A 27,916-nucleotide genomic window follows, 5' to 3' on the forward strand; every position below is an offset into this window, starting at 1 on the left:
GAAATGCTGTGTTACTGTGAGTGCCAGCGCTCAGGAAACATGTCATGGCAGCGACAGGGGTCATCATCTGACGCCACGCTGACATAGTGACCCATTAGCATCTTGTGATCACGTCACAGGGCCGCCGATGGCGGTGGGGACGGTGCGATCTCCGCCAGAGCGCTTTAGATTGCGCTGTCAGAGTTTGACAGCGCAATCTAAGAGTCTAAAATGCATGGTTGGATCTCCAATCCACCCGCGCCTGTTAGCCTCACATGTCTGCGGATCTGATCAACAGACGTGCGTGGCTACGGTAACGGGACAGACACGGCCAAGGACATGGTACAGGTACGTCCTTAGTCGGGAAGGGGTTAAAGTTATGCTTTAATGTGACATTTTTCACTGGTGCACTTTGTCTGATAGGAGGACTAAATCCATTATGTAAACCTGACTGCCCATATTATAGTCAATAAAGGGCTTGTCCAGTTTTGGCACAAAAATTTGCAACCACTCTATGTGACTGCAGATTCTCCGGCGCTGAGAGCGGGCGATCACATGACCACAAGTGTGCGATATGCATGCTCCCAACAACAATCCCACTAGAGGGGCTTGATCCCGCTCAATACAAGTGAATAGAGCGAGGCCGCACACGTCTAGTTGGAGTGTGGACAGATGTATGTGTATCAAACGTGACCAGAAGATTCACAAGTCTGCAATCACATACAGTGACTGCAAATGTTAATGCCAAGTCTGGGTAATCTGTCAGCAGGATTTTGCTATGTAGTGTGAGAGCAGGAAGATGTAGGGGAGGAGGCCCTGATTCTGGGTAGGTGTCACTTAATGAGCTGTGTTTTGCAGTTTCAATGCAATCAGTGTTTTATTATCAGGAGATTATCACTAGAGGACAAGCTGCCTGCAGACTCCTAGTCCAACCACACTCCACCACTGATTAGCAGCTCTCAATTAATATACATTGTGCTGCCAATCAGTGGTGTGGGCGGGGTTATACACAGCTTAGTATTCTGACCTCTGCTAGATCTGCAGCAGAGAAAACTGTGATTTTATCACAACTGCTGCACCCAGTAAATTAAGTGATACATCTCTGGGATCTGAGGCTCATGCTGCCCTGATACTACATAGCAAAAACCTGCTGACCGATTGCTTCTGGGGTTAAACAAGTCTCGTTTGTGTGTCAGGAGATGACCCTGGTATCCTTTTTGGTTTTCTGAGCAGAACAATGCAATGAAGAAGGTAAATGTGAAGAGGATCTAGCACAGTCTTGGGGACAGTTCAAATTAGGCAGAAAGTTTTAGGTGGAAAATCCACGGAGAATCACAAATCTAATAAACAGTGGACAATCCCTTTAAATAATTTTTTGATACCCCTCTGATCATTTTTTTTTGTCTGTCCAATCTCTCTAACAGGTGTCTCTGCCATCATGGGTCTCTGCAAATGTCCCAAGAGGAAAGTGACAAATCTCTTCTGCTTTGAGCACCGCGTAAATGTCTGTGAACATTGTCTGGTGGCCAATCATCCAAAGGTGAGGCTGGTAGCCATCGTGCTGAGTCTGTGGTTGATATGATCCGTAATCTCCTGCCGCCTCGTGTAGGAGGATCTTATTTTCGGTACATGGTAAATCCACAGAATATGTCTGATAGATGCAGGACCATTGGTGGGACCCTCATCGGTCTAAAGAAGGAGGCTGGGATTGTGGCCTCACACGGCAGGCTTTTTCTATTCACATTATGAGTAGTGATGAGTGGGCACTACCATGCTCTGATCTCGTAACCAGCAGCCAGATACTCGGATGAGCGCAACTCAAGCACCCGAGTATAATGGAAGTCAATGGGGAACTTGAGCATTTTTCTAGAAGAATTCCACATTGACTTCCATTATTCTCGGTACTCAGGTTTGCCCATCCAAGCGACCGACTGCTAGTTACAAGACCTGAGCCCCCGAGCATGGTAGTGCCCGCTCATCATTATGAGTCCTGAGCATGGTAGTGCTCGCTCATCACTAGTTATGAGAACTGAGCCACCCGAACATGGTAGTGCTCACTTATCATTACAAGTACTGAGCACCCAAGCATGGTAGTGCTCGCTCATCATGACTAGTACTGAGCATAGTAGTGCTCGCTCATCATTACGAGTACCTGAACATGGTGGTGCTCACTCATCATTACGAGCATCTGAGCATGGTAGTGCCCGCTCATGGTTACGAGTACTGAGCACCCAAGCATGGTAGTGCCCGCTCATGGTTACAAGTACTGAGCACCCAAGCATGGTAGTGCCCGCTCATGGTTACGAGTACTGAGCACCCGAGCATGGCAGTGCCCGCTCATCATTACGAGTACCGAGCACCTGAGCATATGAGCATAGTAGTGCTCGCTCATCATTACAAGTACCTGAACATAGTAGTGCCCGCTCATCATTACAAGTACTGAGCACCCGAGCATGGCAGTGCCCGCTCATCATTTTGAGTACCGAGCACCCGAGCATAGTAGTGCCCGCTCATCATTACGAGTACTGAGCATAGTAGTGCTCACTCATCATTACGAGCATCTGAGCATGGTAGTGCCCGTTCATCATTACAAGTACTGAGCACCCGACCATGGTAGTGCTCACATATCGTAACGAGTACTTAGCACCTGAGCATGGTAGTGCCCGCTCATTATTAGTTATGAGCTTTTTGCACAAAGCCCCCGACGTTTGCTCTTGCTCTGACCGTGCCATAAATATCTGAGCTTGGTCTAGGCCTATAAAGACATATAATTGTGCTTTCTCTTCCAGTGCATTGTTCAGTCGTACCTGCAGTGGCTTCAGGACAGCGATTACAATCCGAACTGCCGCCTGTGTAACACCCTGTTGTCTGCTAAAGAGACCGCTCGCCTTGTGTGTTATGGTACGAATTTTATATTCTTTAATAACTCCAGATATAAAGAAAACATCATCTCTATACAGGGTTTTTTCATTTTATTGTTAACTGGTGTCTGCCTAGGTTACCAGCCACCACTGCGTATCTCAGGGGTGGCCAGCTGCCTAGGCAAGGAACACAGCGCTTACAAGTTAGAGCTTGTAAGTGCTGCTGTGATGTTGGATCCGGCCAGCTTCACGCCAATAATACTACAGATGTGTCTGAACACTCGATCATTCATGGCTCAGCGAGTCTTCCCCTCTGTCTTTGCATTAGCTGTGACAGAGCATGGCTTTATCAGATTTTGACAGCCAGCCCCCTTCATAAAGTGCCAATGCAGAGCGAGGGGGGACTCTTTCTGAATGAACTCCAGAATGGAGGTGACCGGATCAAGAGATGGGAGTCCGATAATTAATCATTTCTAGTTGCAAGAGATCCAAACGACTTTTTATTTTCCCAGATGACAACTTTAGCCATATTACAAATATGACCCTCTTTTCTGCAGTTTTCTAATGCCCTCTATTTTAATGTGTTACCCCAGACTTATTCCACTGGTCCTGTCTGAATGATTTGGCCTCACAGCTTCCACCAAACACTGCCCCAGCTGGGTACCAATGTCCAAGCTGTCAAGGGCCCATCTTTCCCCCTGGAAATCTTGTCAGCCCAGTGGCCTCCACCCTGCGGGAGAAGCTGTCTACAGTTAACTGGGCACGGGCTGGATTGGGCCTCCCTCTGGTAAGTCACTAGTAAGAACTAACGGGGATGAGTCTTTGACATTAAATGGAGTCTGTCACTTGAAAAAATGCTATTAGCCTGCAAATTTGTGGTTAATAACATATTGAACATGCAAAGCGCCAGCACTGAGATTCCCACTGCCGGGAGGACAAAAACTTTAGTCCTCCTGGCAGCATTCGGGCTTCAGTCATAGGGGAGGTGCCAATGGTAGTTCAGTCACAGCTCTGTATAGAGCGGCGGCTGTAACCGCCCCCCAGCACTGACTGACAGCAGGTTCCAATGCTGACCATCTGTCAGTCAGCGCCTAAGGCACGATTACAGTCGCCGCTCTCTATACAAAGAGCAGTGACTGAACCCGCAGCGCTTCCTGTATGATTTAAGCCAAACGCTGCTGGGAGGATTAAAGGGTTTTTTTTACCCCAGTAGCGGGGCTTTCTGTGCCAGAACTGGGCCTTTTGTGTCCAGCACCATTTTTCGCGGCACAGAGCAGTCACAGACCACTCCTGCCAGGGATTACAGTGGCTTCATCAACAAAGCGGAGACTTGCTTTCTGCTCTGCTGTGTATGCGGGGCGGGACAGCCGACATCACACTGATTGACAGCCGGCTCTCCACTGCCCAACTGGGGGAACCATCTGGTAATTTACGGGACGTCGGCTGTCTCGTCGCCGTCTGCAGAGCTGAGGATTAGGCTGCTGCTCTGTTCAGGCGACATCAGCGGAATGTGCAGAATCGCCGGCGGCAGGAGCGGTCTGTGTGGGCGAAGAACATCATTGGTTTCAATAGGGCAGGTAGGTAGCAATTTCCTACATGGCTTATGATTAAGGACTGTTTTTAAATTCCCCTTTTTGTGTCCGAAACGCGTCAAGCCGCACGGCAAGTCGCATGGCGATTTTGGATGATTTGTGACCTTTTCTTTACTTTTCAAATAAAGCATGAAGATTTTTATTCATTCATATTGGTGCTGAGTCCAACTCATTTTCTCTTACCAGGTAGCAATTTCCTGCCAGTTAGTGCTTGGGCACATTTTATTTATTTATTTTTTTTATTATTATTTTTTTTTTTTTTTAAAGTCCCGGATGTATCTTTTAAGCATATTTTGATGACTATAGTGTTACTAATTCACTTTGTATTCTTGGAGCTTCCACATTATATTCTTATGTCCATGGATGGGTTATCTATATATATTTTTTATGGCTAGATTGAAGAGACTGCATCGGTGGAGGAGATGGCAGAACATGACGTCACAGATTACAGGGACTGGTCAGTTGTCAATTGTGAGTGTTTTTATCATTTATTACTGTGTATATGTATTTGTGTATATTTAGAATTGTGTGTTTGTGACTCCTCTCTTTGCTTCGTCTTCAGCCTCCTCCTCCGATCACATGTCGGAAAACTCGGAAATAGCGCAACAGTCCGGGTATCTCTACAGTTCGGCGTCTGCCCCCACAGCTCAGCACGGATTATCTGGCAGCATGTCGAAAGACCACAATGTGATGATTGGAGATGCAGTAGCTGATAGTGTTACTATGAATGCAGGTAATACTGGCAAATATCAGTATAATGTCAGGACTACATGTGACAGAAAATTGTGGTTGTGATTCCAGTTATTACCTATGAAGTTTTAACATTGTTCGTTATAAGCCTAAAGTTGCTTCTGACTTTTTTTTTGATGGGGAACAATTGGAGTCTTATCACAGAGATGTTAGGAAATTAGGCGGAAGCTATATACTCTGAGATCAGCCATTCAATGCGCCTGCTGACCTCCATTCCAACTTGGAGGGATCCAATGTCCTTAAGATCTGTGGGGGTTTCGCTGGTTGGGCCTCCATAATTACACTTATCACCTGATGAGTAGAGTTGAGGAAGAAGACTCGCAGGACCCTTGACAAGTGGACTAGTCCGTAATCCATGCCTAGTGGACCTCAGAATTGTAGAACCTGCTGGTATCTTCTGCTTAGTCGGCCCATCACAACATCATGCATGTGTCAAGCCACAATGTTGACGTCACACCAGGCCAACTAATCACAAGAGGCACTGGGGATGCTAACAGGTGGTTCTCAAGCCTCGGGTCCGGTGGCCATGGACTACCAACATTATTGCTATACCACGGACGGGTGGTTCTCAAGCCTCGGGTCCGGTGGCCATGGACTACCAACATTATTGCTATACCAGGGACGGGTGGTTCTCAAGGCTCGGGTCTGGTGGCCATGGACTTCCAACGTTATTGTTGTACCAGGGTAGGGAGTTCTTTTGCTCAACTCCAGTGATTAGTTTTGCTTGTAGTAATCCACTTGTGAATGGTGAAAGGCACAGGACATTGATTATTTTTTTTTTCTTCTGTAGCCTCCACTCCTAGAAAGATTTACGACACTCGAGATGTTGCTGACTCACAAGAGACCGTAATCGACTTTGATGATGATAAATACAGGAGGAGACCAACTCTAAGTTGGTTAGCACGGATACTCCGGTAAGCTGCGTCGTCTGCTATTATTAATTTCAAAGTTGTTTTTTCTTTTATTTTTATATATATATATATAATATAATTTTCTTTGTCGCTCCATTGGGAGACCCAGACAATTGGGTGTATAGCTACTGCCTCCGGAGGCCACACAAAGCACTACACTTAAAAGTGTAAGGCCCCTCCCCTTCTGCCTATACACCCCCCGTGGGATCACGGGTGTCACAAACCACCGGGGGGTCACTCAGAAATCCCCCGCGCTGGCTACCAGTACGTCACAATCGGGGGGTAACAAGTGGGGGTCACCCCTCCTTTATACCTCCCGACCGACAGACAGAGCACGTGATGCGCTCTCTAGCGCCCCTCTTATAGTCAGGCCAATTATGGAATTGCCCGACAATAAGCAAGGAGGCCGCTATACTACTTATGCCGATTATTGAAGGGTCCCCGGTGAGAGTAGGGTATATATTCCCCCGACCTCCGCGGGCGGAATATATAATATCTTCCCGAATCTCACTGGCCTCCCCACAATAATCCTTGGCACAACTCGCTGCCACCAACCGCTTCACGGTAACTATTAGCCGAACACACAGACGTGGGATTCAAGATCGAGATAACAGAACAGCCCAAGATTAATTATATAATTTAATCAGCCTAAAGCACACTAGAACTACAATATATACAATAGGGAATCTACAGAATATACAGTTATGTCAGAGTACAGTTACAGATAAAGCATGGTTTACAAACAGGTATGCAAATTCAATCAGTTACCTTGTGCGTCTGGCCACAGGGGGGCGCTGTAGACCAGGTTTCCAGGAAGTCCCACAGATGTTTCCTACACGTGACCCCCAGCGAAAGAACACTGGAAAATGGCCGAAGTAGGGTTATCAACCTGGACAGATCCAGGTCCCCTCCTACCTTAGTGACCTCAGAGGGAGCACTGCCCCACCCCTGGCTGGAGTTATGGACAAAATCCACAACATGGAATATGGCCATAACTTGGCCTGGGAGCGTCGTAGGCGGACGCCAATGCTCTCATTGTGACAGTTATGAATTTAGCTACAGAACGAGGGGACTCATGACCTGTCTGCCAGTTCCCCATTGGCTGATATCACGCCTGGGGCATTTCCCAATGTCCTGCTCCCATAAAAAGGGTGTGCCGGCATCGTCCGCATGCGGAGACACCATTTTTATGGTTGCCGTATTTATCGGAAATATGGCTTGCGAGATATGAACCATTTTTTACTGGAGTCGTTCTGTCTAGCTAGTTCCATAGCCTTGCTAATGAGATACAACTCTTGTTACAGGGTGACGGCAGGGAGTCATCCTGTGTCCATTGTTCCCACACCACCTCATTTCCATATCACAGGACATGGCCATGGAGGTGTAAGTGGAACACTGAGAACAAGAAGGGAGGGGGCACTGCCAGGGAGTGATGAGGGATTATGACTGGAGTCATAATTCATCTTCATATCCCGGGATTTGCCTCACACCTCCCCCCTTTTGAGGGCGCTAGGGGGCAGCACACTCCGGTGTTCCCCCGTGCGCCCGTCCGCGACCTCTCCTTGTCGGGACAGCCCGTCTGCGTTACCGTGGTCACGGCCCCTTTTGTGGCGAATGGTGAAGTTGTATTGCTGGAGCGCAAGGCTCCATCGCAACAATCGCCCATTCGTCCCAGAGACGGTGTGCAACCAGCTGAGGGGATTGTGGTCCGTCTCCACGATGAAGTGGCGCCCGTATAGATAGGGTTGCAGACGCTGCAGGGCCCACACTATGGCCAGGCACTCCTTCTCCATCGTGGAATAGGCAACTTCCCTTGGTAACAGCTTCCTGCTCAGGTAAAAGACTGGGTGCTCTTGGCTCGCAGAGTCCACCTGGCTGAGCACCGCACCGAGGCCGAAGTCACTGGCGTCGGTCTGTACTACAAACGGCCGCGTGAAGTCGGCTGCCTGTAGCACGGGCGGGCTGGACAGGGCGTCCTTTAGGGCCCGGAAGGCTGTCTCGCAGTCCATTGTCCAATCGACTGCAGAGGGCAGCTTCTTCTTGGTGAGGTCCGTCAAGGGCTTTGCCAGGCTACTATAGCATGGAACAAACCTCCTATAGTACCCAGCGGTCCCCAAGAAGGACATCACCTGCTTCTTGGTCCTGGGGGTGGGCCAGGATGCGATGGCTTCCACTTTCTCAGGCTCGGGCTTCAGTGTTCTCCCACCTACCCGGTGACCGAGGTACTGGACCTCGCTCATGGCCAGCTGACACTTTCCCGGCTTGATGGTCAAACCTGCCCGGTGGATCCGCCTGAGCACCTGTGCTAGATGCTCTAGGTGGTCCTCCCAGGTGGGACTGAAGACGGCAATGTCATCCAGGTACGCGGCCGCGTACCCTTCAAGTCCCTTGAGCAGGGTGTTGACCATCCGCTGGAAAGTGGCAGGGGCATTCCTCATCCCGAATGGCATCACCGTGGACTCGTATAGTCCAAATGGGGTAATAAAGGCAGAGCGTTCCCTGGCCTTGCGAGTCAGGGGGATCTGCCAATATCCCCGGCTCAGATCCATGATGGTCAGGTACTGAGCCCCGGCCAACTGATCGAGCAGGTCATCGATGCGTGGCATTGGGTACGCATCGGCGACCGTGACCGCATTGAGCCCCCTGTAGTCCACGCAGAACCGAGTGGTTCGGTCCTTCTTAGGGACGAGGACTACAGGCGAGGCCCAAGCGCTGTTGGATGCCTGGATCACCCCCAGCTTCAGCATCTCGTCAATCTCCTGGCGCATGTGTTGCTGCACCTCCAGGGAGACCCGATATGCTGAACGCCGGATCGGGGGATGATCCCCAGTGTCCACGTGATGGACAGCCAAGTCAGTCCTTCCGGGCTGGTTGGTAAACAACCCCCGGAAGGGGAGGAGGGTGGCCCACAGCTGGGACCGTTGGTCTTCCAAGAGCTGGTGGCCAACCTCCACATCCTCAATGGATCCGCCTGCCCTAACCTGGGCTAGCATATCCAAGAGGGTTTCCGCTTCTCCCTCCTCGGGCAGGTTGCACACGGGGAGCGCACATGCCTCCCGCTCATGATGTGCCTTCATCATGTTCACATGGAAGGGCTTCCGCCTTCCACGGGCAGGGTCCAGGGTGACCAGGTACGTTACAGGGTTGAGCTGCTGGTACACGAGGTATGGGCCTTCCCAGGCTGCCTGAAGCTTGTCCTGTGGTACGGGGACCAGTACCCACACCTTTTGACCCACTTGGTAGGTCCTCTCACAAGCGTTCTGGTCGTACCAACGCTTCTGATCGGCCTGGGCTTGAGCCATATTGTCGTGTACCAGTTGCGTCAAGGCCTGCATTTTGTCCCGGAAGCGCATGACATACTCGATAACCGACACTCCAGGGGTGGCCAAATCCCCTTCCCAAGCCTCTTTCACCAGAGCCAGGGGGCCCCGCACACGTCGCCCGTACAGGAGCTCAAACGGTGAGAATCCTGTTGAGGCCTGTGGAACCTCCCGGTAAGCAAATAACAGGTGTGGGAGATACCGCTCCCAGTCACGCCCATGGGAGTCGACCAACATCTTAAGCATCTGCTTTAAGGTGCCATTGAACCGCTCGCACAGGCCATTAGTCTGTGGATGGTACGGGCTGGCCACCAGATGTCGCACCTGGACTTGCTTACAGAGGGCCTCCATCAGCTGGGACATGAATTGGGTCCCCCGGTCAGTGAGCATTTCCTGGGGAAAACCCACTCGGGAGAAAATCTCCAGCAATGCGGTGGCCACCTTGTCAGCCCGAATGGACGACAAGGCCACTGCTTCTGGGTACCGGGTGGCATAGTCCACTACCGTCAGTATGAAGCGTTTCCCGGAGCTGCTGGGGATGGCCAGCGGGCCGACCAGATCCACAGCCACCCTCCTGAAAGGCTCATCGATGATGGGCAGAGATACCAGTGGGGCTTTGGGGCGTGGCCCCGCCTTCCCCACTCTCTGACAGGTTTCACACGAACGGCAGTAGGCAGCCACATCGGCCCCCATTTTTGGCCAGTAGAAATGCTGGTTTAACCTGGCCTTGGTCTTAGCGATCCCTAGGTGTCCGGCCATCGGAATCTCATGGGCGATCCGCAACAACTCCGTCCGGAACGGATAGGGTACCACCAACTGTCGGTCCCTGGGCCACGCCTCCGGTGAACCCTGCTGGACCGTGGCCCGGTACAGCCGTCCTTGGTCCCAGACCACTCGCTCCGGGTCCGAGTCCGAGGGAGGCTGTGCCGCCTGCTCCTTAAGAGCTTTCAGGCTGTCGTCAGCCTCTAACGCTGCCTGAAACCCCTGACTAGATGTGGCCAGAATCGACGAGACTGTCACATCTTCGGTCAGTACCCCGGGACCTGTGTCCTGGCCTCCACCTGACTCGGCTGCCACTTGGTCAGAAGGGGAAGAGCTATCGGACCTCCGGGAGGCCCCTTGGCTTCCAGCACTCCCACTGCGGGTGACAGCGGCCACAGCCGCTGCGACCGTGGGTCGTGCCTGCTCCTCCTCCGTTCCTGACCAAGTCGCCGGTTCAGGCAGACCTACCTGGCTTCCTGACACCCCGGTTGTGGGGGAACCATGCACCGAGATCTTACCTGGGAGCACTTCCGCTCCTGGACCGGCCCCAATCTCACCTGCCTGTTCCCCTCCTGCAGCAACAGAACCCCGCTGTGAAATCTCTGGGGACCCCACATTTGCTGTGGTAGCCCCCACCCCACACACTGGTCCTCCCCCTGCAGCACCCTGCTCTCTGCTTATCCCTGCAGAGGGCAGCAGATCCCAGCTCACAGGCTGATTACTTGTAGAGGCATTGTCACACCTTTCTCTGACCCCCTCCCCTGTCACAGCTGCAGCTGAGTGTGTGTCTATGGTGTCTATGCAAGCAGAAATATCAGAGTTCACTCCCTCCTCCCTTACATCATTCATAGATAACACATTAACATTGTTAGGAGTCATGTCAGTACGGGCTGAAGGTTCAGCCCTTGGTTGGGGCCCAAACTGGGAGGTTATCTGCCCCAAATCTGTCCCAAGTAGCACGTTTGCGGGGATCCGATCAGTTACCCCCACCTCCCTCACCCCTCGCCCTGCGCCCCAGTCCACATAAATGTCAGCAACAGGCAGCGCCGGGTCAATGCCTCCAATCCCGGAGACAGCGAGGGTTTTCCCAGGGATCAAGTCTTGGGGGGACACCATCTCGGGCCGCACCAGAGTCACCTCCGAGGCGCTGTCTCGCAGTCCTATGGTCACAGACCGGCCGACGGTGACAGGTTGGAAGCTGTCCAGGGACCTACCACCACCCCCACCCACACAATACACCTTGGGCGGCCCTTGGGACGGGGACGGAGCCGGGGCCTTGGGACGCTGAGGGCACATGGCCTTGAAGTGTCCAGGTAGGTTGCACTGGTGGCACCGTCTTGGTTCCGCCACGGGCCTGGAGAGGGGAGTTGAGGGGGACACCCCCTGCAGTCTAGGGGCAGGTGGGGCAGTCGCCGAATTCATCTTACCCCCTCTCCAGGTGCTGCTGGTGGCCGCTCTCCTGGCCTCAGGGGCCCGGTTGTTGGTGTAGTCATCGGCAAGGGCAGCTGTAGCCGTGGACCCCTTTGGCTTCTGGTCTCGGATGAACTGGCGGAGATCCTCAGGGCAGTTCCACAAGAGTTGCTCCGTGATGAACAAGTCCAGGATCTCCGGTCCGGTGGAAAGCTGCAGGCCTTGGGTCCAGTGGTCGGCAGCTCGGGCAAGTGCCCGCCGGTGGTCAGCCCAGGAGTCCTTTGGTCCCTTCTGTAGGGTCCGGAACTTCTTGCGGTAGGACTCCGGAGTGAGGTTGAACTGTTGGATCAGGGCCCGCTTGATGGTGTCGTAGCCCTGATCTGCCTCAGCAGGCAAGTCCCCAAGGATTTCCAGGGCCTTACCCCTTAAACGGGGGGTCAGGTATTTGGCCCACTGGTCCTTGTCCAGATGGTGCTGCAAGCAAGTCCGTTCAAAAGCAGTCAAGAAAGAGTCCAAGTCTCCATCCTTCTCCAGCACTGGGAAGTCCTCAACACGGACCTTTGGAAGTTTGGTGTCTTGAAGGTCACGTGTGGCTGATGAGGGCTGGAGCTTGGCTAGATGCAGCTGGTAGTCACGGTCTGCCTGTCGCTCCGCAGCCTCACGCTCCGCCTGGCGCTCTTCACGCGCTGCTTGCCGCTCCGCAGCCTCAGCATCACGCGCTGCCTGCCGCTCTGCCCTGCGCTCTGCCAGGAGTTCCTTGTAGCCCTTCTGGTCTCCAGCCTGGAGAAGGGCCATAGCCATTTGAAGAAGGCTATCCGAGCCTCCCAGGCTCGGTGGAATGGCACGTGGTGATCTGCGGCCCGCTGCGGAGCCTGGTGCCTCACTGTCCATTGCAGAGCGGAGGGCTGGCATCTGGCTCGTTGAGGACCCTTGGGTGAGCTGCTCCTCATCTTCTCCATAATTGCTAGGTTGTGCAATGTCCTCTGCAGAGCTGTTTTCTGGCGTCGAGCTCCTGGAGGACTCGTGGGCAACCTCCTCATTACTGTCCACAGCACCGTCCTCCCTCTCTTCGGCTCCTGCCTTAGCATTGGCCAGTTGCATAGCTCTGCTCCTGGTGCCATCAGCCATTCTTGCAGACTTTGGTCACTGACACAGAACTGACACCTGATGCCTCCACACACCTTACAGTATCTGCACTCTGACACTCTAGTGTTGAGCTGGTCTGAAGACCCCAGCAGCCACAGCTGCTGCAGGCAGTCTTTAGTGTCTGGGAGTATGGGTCTCACACTCACACACACTATTATCTCGATCCCACCGCTATGCCACCAATATGTCACAAACCACCGGGGGGTCACTCAGAAATCCCCCGCGCTGGCTACCAGTACGTCACAATCGGGGGGTAACAAGTGGGGGTCACCCCTCCTTTATACCTCCCGACCGACAGACAGAGCACGTGATGCGCTCTCTAGCGCCCCTCTTATAGTCAGGCCAATTATGGAATTGCCCGACAATAAGCAAGGAGGCCGCTATACTACTTATGCCGATTATTGAAGGGTCCCCGGTGAGAGTAGGGTATATATTCCCCCGACCTCCGCGGGCGGAATATATAATATCTTCCCGAATCTCACTGGCCTCCCCACAATAATCCTTGGCACAACTCGCTGCCACCAACCGCTTCACGGTAACTATTAGCCGAACACACAGACGTGGGATTCAAGATCGAGATAACAGAACAGCCCAAGATTAATTATATAATTTAATCAGCCTAAAGCACACTAGAACTACAATATATACAATAGGGAATCTACAGAATATACAGTTATGTCAGAGTACAGTTACAGATAAAGCATGGTTTACAAACAGGTATGCAAATTCAATCAGTTACCTTGTGCGTCTGGCCACAGGGGGGCGCTGTAGACCAGGTTTCCAGGAACTCCCACAGATGTTTCCTACACGTGACCCCCAGCGAAAGAACACTGGAAAATGGCCGAAGTAGGGTTATCAACCTGGACAGATCCAGGTCCCCTCCTACCTTAGTGACCTCAGAGGGAGCACTGCCCCACCCCTGGCTGGAGTTATGGACAAAATCCACAACATGGAATATGGCCATAACTTGGCCTGGGAGCGTCGTAGGCGGACGCCAATGCTCTCATTGTGACAGTTATGAATTTAGCTACAGAACGAGGGGACTCATGACCTGTCTGCCAGTTCCCCATTGGCTGATATCACGCCTGGGGCATTTCCCAATGTCCTGCTCCCATAAAAAGGGTGTGCCGGCATCGTCCGCATGCGGAGACACCATTTTTATGGTTGCCGTATTTATCGGAAATATGGCTTGCGAGATATGAACCATTTTTTACTGGAGTCGTTCTGTCTAGCTAGTTCCATAGCCTTGCTAATGAGATACAACTCTTGTTACAGGGTGACGGCAGGGAGTCATCCTGTGTCCATTGTTCCCACACCACCTCATTTCCATATCACAGGACATGGCCATGGAGGTGTAAGTGGAACACTGAGAACAAGAAGGGAGGGGGCACTGCCAGGGAGTGATGAGGGATTATGACTGGAGTCATAATTCATCTTCATATCCCGGGATTTGCCTCACAACGGGCTCCTCAGTTTTCATGCTTTGTGCGAAGGAGGTCAGACATCCACGCATAGCTCCACTGTTTAGTCAGCAGCAGCTGCTGACTATGTCGGATGTAAGAAAAGAGGGCCCATACTAGGGCCCCCAGCATGCTCCCTTCTCACCCCACTTTTGTCGGCGGTGTTTGTTAAGGTTGAGGTACCCATTGCGGGTACGGAGGCTGGAGCCCACATGCTGCTTCCTTCCCCATCCCCCTTAGGGCTCTGGGTGAAGTGGGATTTTACCGGTCTCCAGGCACTGAGACCGTGCTCCATCCACAGCCCCTGGAAAATCTGCTGGATATGGAGCTGAGTATCGTCAGGGACATGGCCCTGCTACATCAAGGTACTCTGTGTCCCCGTGCAGACGCAGACACACTGCAGCATTGCTGAGTGTGTTAGTGCGCCGGGGACAACAGCGCGCGCGCTGGTGCCACTACTCACTACAGCTCTGCTGAGTGAGTCTATGTATTGCGAACTGCCGCGCCGGCCGCTGCTGTTAGTTTAAAAGATGCTGCGGCGCGGCTGGGACTTGTGGTGCGCCGGGGACTTCCGCGCTGGCCGTGCATGTATGACGGCCGCGCTTATTAATCGAGTCCCCGGCTTTTGCGGCCTAGTTTCGTTTCGTTCCCGCCCCCAGGCCTGCCAGTCAGGGGAAGGGCGGGACGCTGTACAGAATGTCAGCGCAGAGGGCTGGAGTCTATTTACATACTCCAGCCCTCACACTGGGCACAGTGGGACACCAGTTTCCCGCACTTTGTCTGCGGCACGCCCACGGTCCGCCCCTCTTCACAGAACTCCGGCAGCCATTCCTGTGGTGCAGTCTGAGCTGGAGAGGGGAGACAGGTTCTGGGAGACCCAGACACGGGATTCTGGCGACCACACACCCGCGTTTGAGCGGGCGGTAAGCGGCACCTCTGGTGCTGACCCCACTTAGTGCCGAAGTGTACATTTGTATTTTTATGCTTGCATGCTATACATTGCACTGTACGGTCGCTGGTGATTCTTGGCTATATACCCTCCTATATTGCTCAGAGGAGACAACAGCATGTCATCCGCAAAAAGCAAGGGTGCCAAGGCACAGGCTTTCTATGCTGCTTGCACCGCATGTGAGGCTACTCTACCTGCAGGTTCCACTGACCCCCATTGTGTGCAATGTTCGGCCCCTGTGGCAACTGCTCGGCCGGGGCCTCTGCTAGAGGTGACCCAGGGAGAACCACCTGTGAATACTGTCCAGGTGACGGGGACAGAGTTTGCAGTCTTTGCTGATAGATTGTCTGTGACTATGACTAAAATTCTAGAAACTTTGCAGTCTAGACCAGTAACTCAGACCAGGGGCACTGTTGACTCATTGCTCCCTGGTCCCCCTCAATTGGAACAGCTCCGCGCTCCGGGGGTGTCCCATGCATCCCAGGGTGAAGGCTCTGACACGGACGACAGTCCCAGACAGCCTAAGCGAGCTCGCTATGAGCAGCCCTCGACTTCATCACACTGGTCAGGGTCCCAGCAAGCGGACTCTCTGTGTGATGAGGCGGAGGTAGCTGATCAGGATTCTGATCCTGAGACCGCTCTCAATTTGGATACGCCTGATGGTGACGCCATAGTGAATGATCTTATAGCGTCCATCAATAAAATGTTGGATATTTCTCCCCCAGCTCCTCCAGTGGAGGAGTCAGCTTCACAGCAGGAGAAATTCCATTTCAGGTATCCCAAGCGTAAATTAAGTACTTTTCTGGACCATTCTGACTTTAAAGAGGCAGTCCAGAAACACCACGCTTACCCAGATAAGCGTTTCTCCAAACGGATTAAGGATACACGTTATCCCTTTCCCCCTGACGTGGTCAAAGGCTGGACCCAGTGTCCCAAGGTGGATCCCCCTATATCCAGGCTTGCGGCTAGATCCATAGTTGCAGTGGAGGATGGGGCTGCACTTAAAGATGCCACTGACAGATAGATGGAGCTCTGGTTGAAATCCATCTATGAAGCTATCGGCGCGTCGTTTGCTCCAGCATTCGCAGCCGTATGGGCACTCCAGGCTATTTCAGCTGGTCTTACACAGATTGACACGGTCACACGTACATCTGTTCCGCAGGTGGCATCCTTAACCTCTCAAATGTCTGCATTTGCGTCTTACGCGATTAATGCTGTCCTGGACTCTACGAGCCGTACGGCAGTGGCGTCAGCCAACTCCGTGGTTCTACGCAGAGCCTTATGGTTAAGGGAATGGAAGGCAGATGCTGCGTCCAAAAAGTGCTTAACCAGTCTGCCATTTTCTGGTGATCGACTGTTTGGTGAGCGTTTGGATAAAATCATTAAGCAGTCCAAGGGTAAGGATTCATCCTTACCTCAGCCCAGACAAACCAAACCCCAACAGAGGAGGGGACAGTCGGGGTTTCGGTCCTTTCGAGGCTCGGGCAGGTCCCAATTCTCCTCGTCCAAAAGGACTCAAAAGGATCAGAGGAGCTCAGATTCTTGGCGGGCTCAGTCACGCCCAAAAAAGACAGCCGGAAGACCCGCTACCAAGGCGGCTTCCTCATGACTTTCGGCCTCCTCTCTCCGCATCCTCGGTCGGTGGCAGGCTCTCCCGCTTTGGCGACGTTTGGCTGCCACAGGTCCAAGACCGTTGGGTGAGAGACATTCTGTCCCACGGGTACAGGATAGAGTTCAGTTCTCGTCCTCCAACTCGATTCTTCAGAACGTCTCCGCCTCCCGACCGAGCCGATGCTCTTCTGCAAGCGGTGTGCACTCTAAAGGCAGAAGGAGTGGTGATCCCGGTTCCTCTTCAGGAGCAAGGTCACGGTTTTTACTCCAATTTGTTTGTGGTACCAAAAAAGGACGGATCTTTCCGTCCCGTTCTGGACCTAAAACTTCTCAACAAGTACGTGAAAACCAGACGATTCCGGATGGAATCCCTCCGCTCCGTCATCGCCGCAATGTCTCAAGGAGATTTCCTAGCATCAATAGACATCAAGGATGCTTATCTCCACGTGCCGATTGCTCCAGAGCATCAGCGTTTTCTACGCTTCGTGATAGGAGACGAACGCCTTCAGTTCGTAGCTCTGCCTTTCGGTCTGGCGACAGCCCCACGGGCCTTCACCAAGGTCATGGCAGCAGTAGTAGCAGTCCTGCACTCTCAGGGACACTCTGTGATCCCTTACTTAGACGATCTACTTGTCAAGGCACCCTCTCAAGAGGCATGCCAACACAGCCTGAACGTTGCGCTGGAGACTCTCCAGAGTTTCGGGTGGATCATCAACTTTTCCAAGTCAAATCTGACCCCGACCCAATCGCTAACGTATCTTGGCATGGAATTTCATACTCTCTCAGCGGCAGTGAAGCTTCCGCTGGACAAACAGCGTTCACTACAGACAGGGGTGCGATCTCTTCTTCAAGACCAGTTACACCCCTTGAGACGCCTCATGCACTTCCTGGGGAAGATGGTAGCAGCAATGGAGGCAGTCCCTTTCGCGCAGTTTCATCTGCGTCCACTACAATGGGACATTCTCCGCCAATGGGACGGGAAGTCGACGTCCCTCGACAGGAACGTCTCCCTTTCTCAGGCGGCCAAGGAATCTCTTCAGTGGTGGCTTCTTCCCACCTCTTTGTCAAAGGGAAAGTCCTTCCTACCCCCATCCTGGGCGGTGGTCACGACGGACGCGAGTCTGTCAGGGTGGGGAGCGGTTTTTCTCCACCACAGGGCTCAGGGTACGTGGACTCAGCAAGAGTCCACCCTTCAGATCAATGTTCTGGAAATCAGAGCAGTGTATCTTGCCCTACAAGCCTTCCAGCAGTGGCTGGAAGGCAAGCAGATCCGAATTCAGTCGGACAACTCCACAGCGGTGGCATACATCAACCACCAAGGTGGAACACGCAGTCGGCAAGCCTTCCAGGAAGTCCGGCGGATTCTGACGTGGGTGGAAGACACGGCATCCACCATATCCGCAGTTCACATCCCAGGCGTGGACAACTGGGAAGCAGATTTTCTCAGTCGCCAGGGTATGGACGCAGGGGAATGGTCTCTTCACCCGGACGTGTTTCAGGAGATCTGTCGCCGCTGGGGGATGCCGGACGTCGACCTAATGGCGTCCCGGCACAACAACAAGGTCCCAGCTTTCATGGCGCGGTCTCACGATCACCGAGCTCTGGCGGCGGACGCCTTAGTTCAAGATTGGTCGCAGTTCCGGCTACCTTATGTGTTCCCTCCTCTGGCACTGTTGCCCAGAGTGCTGCGCAAGATCAGGTCCGACTGCCGCCGCGCCATCCTCGTAGCTCCAGACTGGCCGAGGAGGTCGTGGTACCCGGATCTGTGGCACCTCACGGTAGGCCAACCGTGGGCGCTACCAGACCGACCAGACTTGCTGTCTCAAGGGCCGTTTTTCCATCGGAATTCTGCGGCCCTGAACCTGACTGTGTGGCCATTGAGTCCTGGATCCTAGCGTATTCAGGGTTATCTCAAGAGGTTATTGCCACCATGAGACAGGCTAGAAAACCAACCTCCGCCAAGATCTACCACAGGACGTGGAAGATATTCTTATCTTGGTGTTCTGCTCAGGGATTTCCTCCCTGGCCATTTGCATTGCCTACTTTTCTTTCCTTCTTACAATCCGGTTTGGAAAAAGGTTTGTCGCTAGGCTCCCTTAAAGGACAGGTCTCAGCGCTATCTGTATTTTTTCAGAAGCGCCTAGCACGACTTCCTCAGGTACGCACGTTCCTGCAAGGGGTTTGTCATATCGTCCCTCCTTACAAGCGGCCGTTAGAGCCCTGGGATCTGAACAGGGTTCTAATTGCTCTCCAGAAGCCGCCTTTCGAGCCTATGAGGGATGTTTCCCTTTCTCGCCTTTCACAGAAAGTGACTTTTCTTGTAGCGGTCACCTCTCTCTTCGGAGAGTGTCCGAGCTAGCAGCGCTGTCATGCAAATCTCCCTTCCTGGTGATTCACCAGGACAAGGTGGTCCTGCGCCCGATTCCGGAGTTTCTCCCTAAGGTGGTATCCCCCTTTCATCTCAATCAGGATATCTCCTTACCTTCTTTGTGTCCTCATCCAGTTCATCAATGTGAAAAGGATTTGCATTTGTTGGATCTAGTGAGAGCACTCAGAATCTACATTTCCCGCACGGCGCCCCTGCGCCGATCGGATGCACTCTTTGTCCTTGTCGCTGGTCAGCGTAAAGGGTCGCAAGCTTCCAAATCCACCTTGGCTCGGTGGATCAAGGAACCAATTTTTGAAGCCTACCGTTCCGCGGGGCTTCCGGTTCCCTCAGGGCTGAAGGCCCATTCTACCAGAGCCGTGGGTGCGTCCTGGGCATTACGGCACCAGGCTACGGCTCAGCAGGTGTGCCAGGCGGCTACCTGGTCGAGTCTGCACACTTTTACCAAGCATTATCAGGTGCATACCTACGCTTCGGCGGACGCCAGCCTAGGTAGACAAGTCCTTCAGGCGGCGGTTGCCCACCTGTAGGAAAGGGCTGTTTTACGGTCCTGTCACGAGGGTTATTTTACCCACCCAGGGACTGCTTTTGGACGTCCCAATTGTCTGGGTCTCCCAATGGAGCGACAAAGAAGAAGGGAATTTTGTTTACTTACCGTAAATTCCTTTTCTTCTAGCTCCAATTGGGAGACCCAGCGCCCGCCCCTGTTTTCTTAGGGATTTTTGTTTTTTTCGGGTACACATGTTGTTCATGTTGATTGGTTTCAGTTCTCCGATGTTCCTTCGGATTGAATTTGTTTTTAAACCAGTTATTGGCTTTCCTCCTTCTTGCTTTTGCACTAAAACTGAGGAGCCCGTGATCCCACGGGGGGTGTATAGGCAGAAGGGGAGGGGCCTTACACTTTTAAGTGTAGTGCTTTGTGTGGCCTCCGGAGGCAGTAGCTATACACCCAATTGTCTGGGTCTCCCAATTGGAGCTAGAAGAAAAGGAATTTACGGTAAGTAAACAAAATTCCCTTCTTTTTTTTGTTTGTGATCGGGTTGTTTTTTGTTTTATCTTTTTTGTTTTCTTTGTCGCTGCATTGGGAGACCCAGACAATTGGGTGTATAGCTTCTGCCTCCGGAGGCCACACAAAGTATTACACTTTAAAAAGTGTAACCCCTCCCCTCTGCCTATACACCCTCCCGTGCATCACGGGCTCCTCAGTTTTATGCTTTGTGTTGAAGGAGAAAAGAGGACGGATCATTCCGTCCCGTTCTGGACCTCAAACTGCTCAACAGACACGTGAGAACCAGACGGTTCCGGATGGAATCTCTCCGCTCTGTCATCGCCTCGATGTCCCAAGGAGACTTCCTAGCATCAATCGACATCAGGGATGCTTATCTCCATGTGCCGATTGCACCAGAGCATCAACGCTTCCTGCGTTTCGCCATCGGGGACGAACACCTTCAGTTCGTGGCACTGCCTTTCGGCCTGGCGACAGCCCCACGGGTCTTCAAGGAACGTCTCGCTTTCACTGGCAGCCAAAACCTCTCTTCAGTGGTGGCTTCTTCCCACTTCTTTGTCGAAGGGAAAATCCTTCCTGCCCCCTGTCACAAACCACCGGGGGGGTCACTCAGAAATCCCCCGCGCTGGCTACCAGTACGTCACAATCGGGGGGTAACAAGTGGGGGTCACCCCTCCTTTATACCTCCCGACCGACAGACAGAGCACGTGATGCGCTCTCTAGCGCCCCTCTTATAGTCAGGCCAATTATGGAATTGCCCGACGATAAGCAAGGAGGCCGCTATACTACTTATGCCGATTATTGAAGGGTCCCCGGTGAGAGTAAGGTATATATTCCCCCGACCTCCGCGGGCGGAATATATAAAATCTCCCCGAATCTCACTGGCCTCCCCACAATAATCCTTGGCACAATTCGCTGCCACCAACCGATTTACGGTAACTATTAGCCGAACACACAGACGTGGGATTCAAGATCGAGATAACAGAACAGCCCAAGATTAATTATATAATTTAATCAGCCTAAAGCACACTAGAACTACAATATATACAATAGGGAATCTACAGAATATACATATGTCAGAGTACAGTTACAATCAAAGCATGGGTTACAAACAGGCATACACAGTTCCAGCAGTTACCTTGTTGCGTCTGGCCACAGGGGGGCGCTGTAGACCAGGTTTCCAGGAACTCCCTCACAGGTCTTTCCCAACCAGGCCCCCGAGCAGAAGAACACTGGAAAATGGCCGAAGTAGGGTTATCAACCTGGGCAGATCCATGTCCCCTCCTACCTTAGTGACCTCACAGGGAAGCACTGCCACTCCCCCTGCATGGATCAGAATTATCCAGCAAAGGGGATATTGGCCATAACTTTGCCTGGGAGCGTCGTAGGCGGACGCCAATGCTCTCATTGTGACAGTTATGAATTTAGCTACAGAACGAGGGGACTCATGACCTGTCTGCCAGTTCCCCATTGGCTGATATCACGCCTGGGGCATTTCCCAATGTCCTGCTCCCATAAAAAGGGGGTGCCGGCATCGTCCACATGCGGAGACACCATTTTTATGGTTGCCATATTTATCGGAAATATGGCTTGCGAGATATGAACCATTTTTTACTGGAGTCGTTCTGTCTGGCTATTTCCATAGCCTTGCTAATTAGATAGCAGCTCCTACTACAGGGTGACGGCAGGGAGTCATCCTGTGTCCATTGTTCCCACACCACCTCATCTCCATATCACAGGACATGGCCATGGGATTTGTTGCTAAACCAGTTGTGTGAAGGAAAGGGGGGGTGACACCAGGAGAGGGCTTCCTGACATACTTGAATATCATGATTTATCGTCATATCTCCGGATTTACCTCACACCCCCATCCTGGGCTGTGGTCACGACGGACGCGAGTCTGTCAGGGTGGGGAGCGGTCTTCCTCCACCACAGGGCTCAGGGAACCTGGAATCCAACAGAGTCCTCCCTTCAGATCAATGTTCTGGAGATAAGGGCAGTGTATCTAGCCCTAAAGGCGTTCCATCGGTGGCTGGAGGGCAGGCAGATCCGCATACAGTCGGACAACGCCACGGCGGTCGCGTACATCAACCACCAGGGCGGCACACGCAGTCGTCAAGCCTTCCAAGAAGTTCGGCGGATCCTGCTGTGGGTGGAAGCCACAGCCTCCACCATCTCCGCAGTTCACATCCCGGGCGTAGAAAACTGGGAAGCAGACTTTCTCAGTCGCCAGGGCATGGACGCAGGGGAATGGTCTCTTCACCCGGACGTGTTTCAAGAGATCTGTTGCCGCTGGGGAACGCCGGACGTCGACCTCATGGCGTCTCGGCACAACCACAAAGTCCCGGCATTCATGGCACGGTCTCAAGATCACAGAGCTCTGGCGGCGGACGCATTAGTTCAGGATTGGTCGCAGTTTCGACTGCCTTATGTATTTCCTCCTCTGGCGCTGCTGCCCAGAGTGTTACGCAAGATCAGGTCCGACTGCCGTCGCGCCATCCTCGTCGCTCCAGACTGGCCGAGGAGGTCGTGGTACCCGGATCTGTGGCACCTCACGGTGGGTCAACCGTGGGCACTCCCAGACCGACCAGACTTGCTGTCTCAAGGGCCATTTTTCCATCTGAATTCTGCGGCCCTCAACCTGACTGTGTGGCCATTGAGTCCTGGCTCCTAGCGTCCTCAGGGTTATCTCAAGATGTCATTGCCACTATGAGACAAGCCAGGAAACCAACGTCCGCCAAGATCTATCACAGGGCTTGGAGGATCTTCTTATCCTGGTGCTCTGATCAGGGTTTTACCCCCTGGCCGTTTGCCTTACCCACTTTTCTTTCTTTCCTTCAATCTGGAATGGACAAGGGTTTGTCTCTCGGCTCTCTCAAGGGACAAGTATCGGCGCTTTCCGTGTTTTTTCAAAAGCGTCTAGCCAGGCTTCCGCAGGTCCGCACGTTCCTGCAGGGAGTTTGCCACATAGTCCCACCTTACAAGCGTCCGCTGGAACCCTGGGATCTTAACAGGGTGCTAACGGCTCTTCAGAAACCACCTTTCGAGCCGATGCGGGATGTCTCTCTATCACGCCTTTCGCAGAAGGTGGCCTTCCTAGTGGCAGTCACATCACTTCGGAGAGTGTCTGAGCTAGCAGCGCTGTCATGCAAAACCCTCTTCCTGGTGTTTCACCAGGATAAGGTGGTTCTGCGTCCGGTCCCGGAATTTCTCCCTAAGGTGGTATCCCCCTTTTCATCTCAATCAGGATATCTCCTTACCTTCTTTTTGCCCTCATCCAGTTCACCAATGTGAAAAGGATTTGCACTTGTTAGATCTCGTGAGAGCACTCCGGCTCTACATTTCTCGCACGGCGCCCCTGCGCCGTTCTGATGCGCTCTTTGTCCTTGTCGCTGGCCAGCGTAAGGGGTCGCAGGCTTCCAAGTCAACCTTGGCTCGGTGGATCAAGGAACCGATTCTTGAAGCCTACCGTTCTTCTGAGCTTCCGATTCCTTCAGGGCTGAAAGCCCATTCTACCAGAGCCGTGGGTGCATCCTGGGCATTGCGGCACCAGGCTACGGCTCAGCAGGTGTGTCAGGCGGCTACCTGGTCGAGTCTGCACACTTTCACGAAACACTATCAGGTGCATGCCTATGCTTCGGCAGATGCCAGCCTAGGTAGGCGAGTCCTTCAGGCGGCGGTTGCCCACCTGTAAGAGGGGGCAGTTTTTCGGCTCTTTTTATCGAGGTATTCTTTTACCCACCCAGGGACTGCTTTTGGACGTCCCAATTGTCTGGGTCTCCCGATGGAGCGACAAAGAAGAAGGGAATTTTGTTTACTTACCGTAAATTCCTTTTCTTCTAGCTCCTATTGGGAGACCCAGCACCCGCCCCTGTTCCCTTCGGGCTGGTTGTTCTTTTGTGTACACATGTTGTTCATGTTGAATTGTTCTTTTGGTTCATGGTTTCAGTTCTCCGAACATCCTTCGGATTGAATTTACCTTAGACCAATTTATAAGTTTCCTCCTTCCTGCTTTCTTTATCGTTCCTTCCATGGGAGACCCAAACCATGGGTGTATAGCTACTGCCCCCGGAGGACACACAAAGTTACTACACTCAAAACGTGTAGCTCCTCCCTCCTAGCATATACACCCCCTGCTAGCCAGATCTAGCCAGTTTCTTGCTTTGTGTCAGGAGGACCACACACACGCATGCATTCTTTTTTGATTTTTCATTTTTTCTAAAGATTTGGAAGAAAAGCGGGTCCACTGGACCCCCGGCATGTCCCTTCACACCCCCCTGGCGGGGTGCTGTTAAGGTTGACTTCAGGGCAGAAATCCCTTCATGCCGCGCTCCTTCACCATCCCTTAGGGGCTCTGGCTTGAAGTTGGAGCCAACACGGTTCTCACTGCCTTGCAGGAGACCGGCCTCCATCCGCAGCCCTTGTACAGGACCCTGCTGGACGGAGCACTGACCCCCACCCCACAGGGACTGGGCCCTGCGTCTCAAAGCTAAGTATAGAGACGTTTATTCAAGGGTCCTTCTGCATTGTGGGGCACTTTTATTGTGGGGGACAGTGATTGCTTGATAATGCTGCTTTTTTACTGTGTTTCCGGCCGGTTCCACAGTTTTTACTGAGAACCGCGCCGATGATGCCTGATTCTCGGCCGCATGCATAACTCTAGGCCCCGGCTTCAGCCGCGGCCTAGTTTCGTTTCGTTCCCCTGCATGTCAGCCATGCAGGGGGACACTGCAGCGCCGCCCGCCGGCCGCTCTGCACAGAGGAGGACGCTCCTTTTTGAGGAGATGATTCCCTTCCCTGTACATCTCCATCGCCCTCCGATTCCCGCTCCTGGGTTAACCCCCGCCCCCCCCCCCCCTATACCAAGCTCATAACCACTGTGGCCCCTCAGCATGGGGGCTCATTAAGGGTCCCTCCAGCTGCTCCGGTTTCGGTGGCTGACCCCCGTGGGAATCCTATTTCCAGGAGTCGGCTGTCCCGGCATCTGCTGAGCATGCAGCCCCCTTCTCAGAGCGTTTTCTGCTTCGCTCAGCAAAGCTCACAAGGGACTCTCCTTCTGGGCTCAGACCCCGTCCTCCTGACAGGGAGACGCAGGGTCCCCTGTCCTCCCCGTCCCGCAGCTCCGATTTCGAGCTGACTCTCTGGACGAGGAGGATGTCTCTACCACGGGCACGGACGCTACTTTATGTACATTGATCCGTCAGTAGGTGACGCAGATGCGAATGATTGGATTGCGTCCATTATTCTTGTACTGGGCCTCCATCCGCCTGATCAGGGGAGTATTCCCCGCTGGCAGAAAGGCATCAGTATACCTTTAACAGGGAGAAGAGTGTGTTCCTCAACCACTCCAGTTTTCAGCCCGCTGCGTCCAAGCCCACAGCCTATCCTGCAGACCCCACAGCGGGGTTCTGCTGCCTGTCTCCCCCTCCCATCAGAGGTGGTTAAGGAGTGTACTCTTTCGCCAAGGGTAGCCACTCCGGTGTCTAGACTTTCAGCCCGGTTAGTTGTATCAGTGGCTGACGGCACCTCTATATGGATTCTACGGTACATTAATACTGGACCTCAATCCGCCGGTGTTACCTTATCTAGGTGAACACAACGTGTGTTCCTTAACCACTCCAGTTTTCAGGCCCCTGTGACTAGCCCAGGGTCCGCTCTGACACTCGCTTCCCATGAAGCGTGATTCTGAGGACTGTGTTTCCCCTGTCCACCAATGGTGGTCAAGAAGTGGGCTCATTCTCCTCAGGTGGCTCAGCCCGGACCGTTATGTCAGTGGCTGATGGCTCCTCACTTAAGGTTCTGCGGTCCGCCCGGTTGTCCTTTGGGCCAAGTCGGGATGGGGACGGCAGGAGCTTCGTTCTCCTCAGCTTTACAGCAGTGCGGTTTTTTTGTACCCTCTCTGCTTCTCTGGAGGAGATGCATTCTCTCACAGGGACTCTATGCCCAAAACGGTTGCCTGAACTTCCAGACTTCACTCTTTTCATCCTCTGCTAGGTCTGCCATGCTGGACGCCGCACGGCGGTGGTCTGGGCTACCTTCCTCGCTATCCGCAGGCTCCTGTGGCTTCGGAATTGGAAGGCAGATGCCTCTATGGAGGTTCCTTGCTGGGCTCCCCTTTGGTGGGACCAGTTTCCCCGGAACCAACTGGGTGAAATTAAGGAAGCTCTTGGCGGGGAGTGTTCTTCCTTGCCACAAACCTAAACTAGGGAACCTGTCCAGGGCAGGAATCAGTTGAGGTTTCGGTGGTTTCCGTTCCTCCATCTGATCGTCCTCTAGCTCGGCCTAGGTTCATAGAACCAAATGGCTCGAAGCTGCGTCTTCAGAAGACCGCAGGAGATGCTGTCACTGACTCAGCTTCCTCCGAGCTATTTAGCCACGCCAACAACCTCCTTGGTCGGTGGCAGGCTCTCTCCACTTGGCGACGTAGGTTTCTAACACGTCTCCGTTCAGTGGGGGCGAGATTATATCCCCCTTGGCTACAGGATGGACTTCTGTCCACCCGCCAAACAGATTTTTTCTGTCAACTCCTCCCGGCTACAAGGCCGCCGCCTTCTCACAGGCTGTGGCATTTCTTGCTGGCCAATGGAGTAATGGTACCGGTTCCCGACTGGGAACGGTTCTGAGATTTTTGCTTAAATCTATTCCTAGTCCCCGAAGAGGGCGGTGCCTTTCGACCTGGATCTTTAGCTTTTCAAGCATAGCCAGGTGTGGCGTTTTCACATGGAGTCTCGGTTTTGTTCCGTGTGTTTTTCACCGGATCAATCAAGAACCCAAGGAGATTCCCTAGCAGCCATCGGCATCAGAGATGCCTATCGACAGGAGTCATTCGCAGTTTCACACCAGCGTTGACTACGTTTTGACAATCGGAGTGGTCCAATTCGTGGCTCTTCCCTTGGGGTTAGCCAAGGCCCCTCGAGTATTCTCATTGGGGCAGCTGTGATTAGGGTCCTGCCCCCCTAGGGTTTGGCAGTGATCTTTTGCCCTGGACGGCTTTCTTGTCGGGGCTTCATCCAGTGCTGACTCTTAGCAGAGTGCTTCGCTCACTCGCGCCACTCTGACCTATTCGGGTGGCTTGTCTTTCTGTCCAAGTCCACTCTGACTTCGAACCAGAGGTTCTCAGGGCGTCAATGGAAGCGGTTCCTTGCCCAGTTTCTCCTGCGTCCTCTTAGACTGGATGTTTTCCGCTGTACAAGCGAACTCAATCCTCCCACGGGGTGGTGGCTTCGCCACTGACCAGGGGCTCGTTTCAGTGGTGGCTTCGGCCACTCTGTCTCAGGGGCGCTCCTTTCTGGCCCGTCCCAGGTGATCTTCACCAGGATGCTAGCCTATCCGCCTTGGCAGCAGTATATCTCCACCGCGGAGCGCAGGGCGCTTGGACTCTGTCCGAATCAGTCCTCTGGATCAATGTGCTGGAAATCAGAGCTGTATTTCTGGCTCTCTAAGCCTTCACCATCTGTGGGCGGCTAGGCACATTCGAGTCCAGTCGGACAACGTGACAGCGTTTTCCTACATCAGCTTCCAGGGCGGGACACTCAGCCGCCTGGCAATCTTGGCGGCTCAACATTCTTCAGTGGACAAGGGACTCCTAGTCCACCGTATCCGCAGTCCACATCCTAGATGTGAAAACTACGAGGCAGGCTATTTCAGCTGTCCAACCGTGGTCCACAATCCTCAGGTTTTGCGGTAGACACACTGGTTCATGTTTGATCCCAGCTTTGTCTCTTTTCGAATTTCACCCTCTACCTCTTGTCCAGAGTCCTGCGCAAGATCGGT

General features: G+C 53.1%; 1 protein-coding gene across 1 annotated transcript in view; it reads left to right on the forward strand.

Annotated features, from left to right (window-relative positions):
- The window catches only part of ZFPL1 (zinc finger protein like 1), a 51,514-nt gene that overhangs the window by 1,317 nt on the left and 22,281 nt on the right, over positions 1-27,916 (forward strand). The window contains exons 2-7 of the mRNA XM_075326784.1: positions 1,404-1,519; positions 2,769-2,880; positions 3,434-3,627; positions 4,828-4,903; positions 4,995-5,165; positions 5,973-6,096. Of these exons, the coding sequence (XP_075182899.1) occupies positions 1,418-1,519; positions 2,769-2,880; positions 3,434-3,627; positions 4,828-4,903; positions 4,995-5,165; positions 5,973-6,096 (779 nt within the window). The 5' untranslated portion in view covers positions 1,404-1,417. The remainder of the gene's footprint in view (positions 1-1,403; positions 1,520-2,768; positions 2,881-3,433; positions 3,628-4,827; positions 4,904-4,994; positions 5,166-5,972; positions 6,097-27,916) is intronic.

Source organism: Anomaloglossus baeobatrachus, chromosome 10 (assembly GCF_048569485.1).
Source record: "Anomaloglossus baeobatrachus isolate aAnoBae1 chromosome 10, aAnoBae1.hap1, whole genome shotgun sequence".
Taxonomy (NCBI): Eukaryota; Metazoa; Chordata; class Amphibia; order Anura; family Aromobatidae; genus Anomaloglossus; species Anomaloglossus baeobatrachus.